The 4790-nt window shown below is 33.6% G+C and overlaps 1 protein-coding gene across 1 annotated transcript; it reads right to left on the reverse strand.

The window, feature by feature from the left end:
- Positions 1–1012: 1012 nt before the first annotated feature.
- On the reverse strand, positions 1013–2839 carry LOC111887859 (probable aldo-keto reductase 2). The gene is made up of 4 exons (XM_023884000.2): positions 2392–2839; positions 2046–2246; positions 1687–1962; positions 1013–1570 (listed from the first exon to the last, which is right to left on the reverse strand). Exons 1-4 carry the CDS (start codon positions 2602–2604, stop codon positions 1235–1237), a joined length of 1026 nt encoding a protein of 341 aa, XP_023739768.1. The 5' UTR covers positions 2605–2839; the 3' UTR covers positions 1013–1234.
- Between the last annotated feature and the right edge of the window lie 1951 nt (positions 2840–4790).

Consider the following 4790-nt stretch of genomic DNA (forward strand, 5'->3'; position numbering starts at 1 on the left):
CAAAACTTTGATTTCAATAAAATTGCTTTAACCCTTATTTGATAATTCCCTACAAATTTGGTCTGAAGCATCCAACATTGAATTAAAAGAACCAATACTAAACAACACTTAAATATTATATTTATTTTCATGTAACTGATTTATATTATATTAAAATAAAATTTGATTAATATTTGTGCATAAAATATGCTTGTGTAGTAAAATAAAATAATTTAATTAAATTAGAGAAAAGAAAGAAAAAATTGGAGTGCTAGGAGTGTTACCACTCCCTAGCAAATGCTAAGATTAGGTGTTAAATGAAGAAAAATGAAATGACATTCAAAAAGCTGATATGACAAGGTGCTAGGAGTGTTACCACTACCCTTAGCCTAATGAAAGATTGAATTTGTTTATTAAAAAACTAATAAACTTCTTTCCATAACACATCAAAAAGAACCGTGTAAGTATACATATGGTAGATGTCAAAGAAAGTTATGAAATCTACTATAGGTATAATATAAACAATACATTCGAAATACATAGATGGTGAGGATAAATTATGAAATCAGAAATAATAAGAACTCAAAATCAATAGGGAAAAGCTAGCAATGAAAAAAAAATTATGTTTTTTAATCAAAATGAAGTCAATTTTGATGGTTATATATCTAATATTACATACATGACAACTACATATTCACTTATATATATATATATATATATATATATATATATATATATATATATATATATATATATATATATATATATATATATATATATATATAAAAAGCATATTAGTCATATTTTATGTGAGATACTATATGGCTATGTACGTACTTTTGTGCTCTGTCACCTCTTGGATAACAAAATAAACATTTTCGTATACATTTTCAAATGAGAAAGTCTGCACAAAACAAAAGCTGGAATCTGTTTGTAATTTTTATTCGAGACATTACACAATAGAAGAAGACATATACGGATCAGGTTAAGGGCTATGAATCATGATACATGATTATGATCAATCATACACTCCTAAACAGGAAAAAGCGTCTTTATTTATGCTTCTCAAAAATTAAAATACTTATACCGCAACACCAAACCACACGCCTGATCGTGTTTAACCAAAATAAACACGAATCAGGGTTCTTAGACAAAAACAAGTACACACGAAACAAAAGGACTCAGTAGTGTTGATTAAACATATGCGCAGAGAAAAAAAGTGATCTGATGCTTGTATAGAAGTACGCAACATTAATCAAGCTTTCCAAGATGATAATGGAGGAGTCTCGGTGTCCTTAAATGTTGAAATACCATCACCATATCGACCACCCTTGACTGAATCAGCAGCAGCAATGGCTTCGAGTTCAGCCATGTCTTCTGGTGTTAGTTTCACAGATAAAGCTCCAATGTTCTGTTCAAGATTCTCAATCTTAGTGGTTCCTGGAATGGGCACCACATCATTTCCCTGGTGGTGAACCCAAGCCAATGCTAGCTGTGATGGGGTGCACCCCTTCTTTGCCGCCATCTCATTCACCCTCTCGAACATTTTGGTGTTGTGTTCAAGATTTTCACCTTGGAACCTCGGCAGATACTACAAAATGAAAATTTCAAACTTTATATCAATGGCCTGTTCTTCGTTACTAAATTGGAATGAAGGGGATGATCATGATGGAAAATATAACCAAAAGTTGTAACTAATTAACCGACCTTGCGGAGGTCACCATCTTCCAAATTCTCGAGCACCTTAGGACCAGATGAGAAGAACCCTCGTCCTAGAGGACTGTATGCAACAATTCCGATTCCAAGTTCTCTGCAAGTAGGAATGATTTCTTCTTCAACGTCTCTTGACCACAAGGACCATTCTAGTTGTACGGCTGTTAATGGGTGCACAGCATGAGCTCTTCTGATGGTTGATGCCGAAGCCTCGGATAATCCAACGTATTTAATCTTTCCTTCTTCCACCAGCTCCTTTACTGCTCCCATCTAACAACGATAAAAACAAGTTTAGCGGAAGTCATATAAACGGATAATGAAAGAAAGAAATACGTTGGAAAATGGATATTTACCGTGATTTCGATAGGAACACGACTGTCAATCCTGTGTTGATAATAAAGATCAATACAATCGATACCGAGTCTCTTCAAGCTAGCTTCACAAGCATACTTTACATAAGCGGGATCTCCACAGACCTCCATTGCATCCGTATCGTATTTGACTCCGAATTTGGTCGCCATTTCCACTTTCTCCCTCATTCCGCCCTTCAAAGCCTGTAGTAATTAAGAAACGATACTTGAACAGTAAGTTGACTGAATCAAAACATGAAAAGACACCTCTGATCAAGCGATCTTAAAACTAATTGGCAACCAAAGTAAGATATAGTTAGTGAGCTCGTAATAGTAGAAAGAATCTCACCTTGCCGATAAGGATTTCGTTGGTCTGAGGTCCGTACATGTCGGAGGTGTCAAGAAAGGTAATGCCGGCGTTAATGGCGTGATGGATTACCTTGATCATGTCAGGTTCAGGTTTTGGGGCCCCGTAGAAATAGGACATGCCCATGCAACCCAAACCTTGAGCTGATACCTCTAGACCCTGTTGACCCAGTTTAACTCTTCGTATTCCTGCCATTTTTTAGCTTTGTTCTTCTTCAATGGATAGATTGATGAAGACAGTGCTTGGCAGATTACTTTATATTGGGATTGAGGTGTGCGGAGATTGTTGAAATTTGCAGAGCGGCGTTTTGTTGGTCAATCGTGATGGGCCGTGGGCGTTAACGCAAAGGTAGATCTCATGCGGTCATGCCTACGTATTTATCTAGATTGTTTCGTTTTCAGTTTTGAAACGGTGAGTATACTTTGAATTTCACTTATGTTCAATACTTGACATTTCAACCTCTTTAAGTGATCTCAATATTTGTTCCTGCCGCTGGCTTAAATATGTGTTTGTACTTAATTATTGTCAAAAGCTTGACTTTAGTTATCTGAGTTAATTAATCAGTAAAGAGTATAATTTGAATAAATAATATTATGTTTATTTTATTATATTGTGACATAGTTAACAACTGTCTTAAAATCTTACGTTGTCTTAAAATTTTACGTTTTTAAGAACCTACTAGTCAAAAACGATCTAGATCACACAATAATCCCGATCTCATCTTTTTAGTATTATTATATAATTGAGTTTCAAATATTTATCTATTAAAGGGAAAATCGATACTCAAAAGTTACAAGAAGTCATGTAAAGCATCATAATTTCATTGATACATTTTGGAGTAGGTGGAACCCGGTCATAGTAATCCCTTTGGAATCTTATGTCTTTAGCTGCGCATGATCAAAATGATTTTATTTTTCTAATTATAATGTTTTCTTATTAATTTTTACGGTTTGTAATAAAAAAATTATGGTTTATGCTTAAAAAGTTAAAGTTGATTCCTTTATCGGCACCTTAATGTTGACTTGACACCTAATGTCGTACGAGTAAACTTGAATATGAGTTTATTTTGGTAATATCTTTCGATTAAGGTCTTACAAAACATAAAATAATCTTAAATGTGATCATGATCTTGACAACCTTTGTTTTAAGGATAAAGTAGTCTCTTGATCTCAATAGAATATATTGTTGAGAAAATAACAAAATTAGCCATTTTCGTTAATTACTTTGTAGAAAATTGTAACATCCTAAAATTTAATATCAAAAATTTCATTTTTAATTTAATAATTATAAAACCATTTGTTTGACAACATCCATAGTGTCAACTCATATCAAAACCAATGTATCAACAGTCAAAACATATCATGATAAAAAATCATCAACGTACAACTCCTAAAGATCTCGTGTGCGGAAATCATGGTGTGATTCGCTGCAATCATGTCGGCTCCTTTCCTTTTGAAGAAGAAGTATCTAAAACCAAAACTGAAAACCGTAAACACAAAGTTTAGTGAGTTCCTCCATTATACCACATACCATATAATAACATGTTGTCGAGCATATCTGGGTGCTGGCCTACCCTTTCGGTCTCTTTCAATTGGTAGCCGCCTAACATATTTGTGTTGGGGTTTGAGCAAAATAACAATCCTAAGATGTTCATGCAACCCTAAAAACTTGGATCTATGTTTTACTATGAATACATGCAACTTTGATTTTTCCAAGGTTTATAACCTATCTAGCATGGCATGGGGAACATTAAACATAATGGCTAGAAGAATTACATACCTTTCAATTTGTGAGTTGATTCCTTGAAGTTTGAGAGCCTAGCACCAATACTGTGGATACCTCAAATGGAAATCACAAATCACCACAAACTTGGAAAAACCTTAAGAGAGTGTATGTAGCTTATAGAAATCGGCCACCACCTTTTACACACACAACTAGTGTCATTTCAAGCATCAAAAGCTCCTTTATATAGTGTGGAGGATTATGGTTACATCCATATAAACCCTAATACCCATGACTCTTCCTTTCCAAGGATCCATAGGTTAAAAGCTCTATGGACTATCCATGGACTCCCATGCATGCCAAGCTCATTCCAAATGAGTATTAGCACACACTTATATAAATATAAGGGCCTATATTTAATTAGTCACCTTTTTATCACCAAATTAATTCTAAATTAATTTATGATAAATACTAATTAAATAATATGATTTCATATTAATATATTATAATTTATAATATATTAACAAATTATAAAGGGAAAATGACATAAAAGCCATTAAGTTTTCACAAAAATATCGGTTTTACCCTTGGACGTGTTTTATGTCCAGTAAAGCCCGAAGTTTTGTTTAATTTGTTCATTTTTACCCTTGTAGTCGGTT

This window comes from Lactuca sativa, chromosome 2 (genome assembly GCF_002870075.4).
Source record: "Lactuca sativa cultivar Salinas chromosome 2, Lsat_Salinas_v11, whole genome shotgun sequence".
In the NCBI taxonomy this organism is placed as follows: Eukaryota; Viridiplantae; Streptophyta; class Magnoliopsida; order Asterales; family Asteraceae; genus Lactuca; species Lactuca sativa.

What these genes read in the sequence shown, in the direction of transcription:
- LOC111887859 (XM_023884000.2), bottom strand. Translation starts at nt 2,604, where the DNA reads ATGGCAGGAATACGAAGAGTTAAACTGGGTCAACAGGGTCTAGAGGTA. An exon ending in GTGTTCCTATCGAAATCACG is followed by an intron (nt 1,963 to 2,045) that starts GTAAATATCCAT and finishes TATCGTTGTTAG; the next exon opens with ATGGGAGCAGTAAAGGAGCT. An exon ending in AAGATGGTGACCTCCGCAAG is followed by an intron (nt 1,571 to 1,686) that starts GTCGGTTAATTA and finishes TTCATTTTGTAG; the next exon opens with TATCTGCCGAGGTTCCAAGG.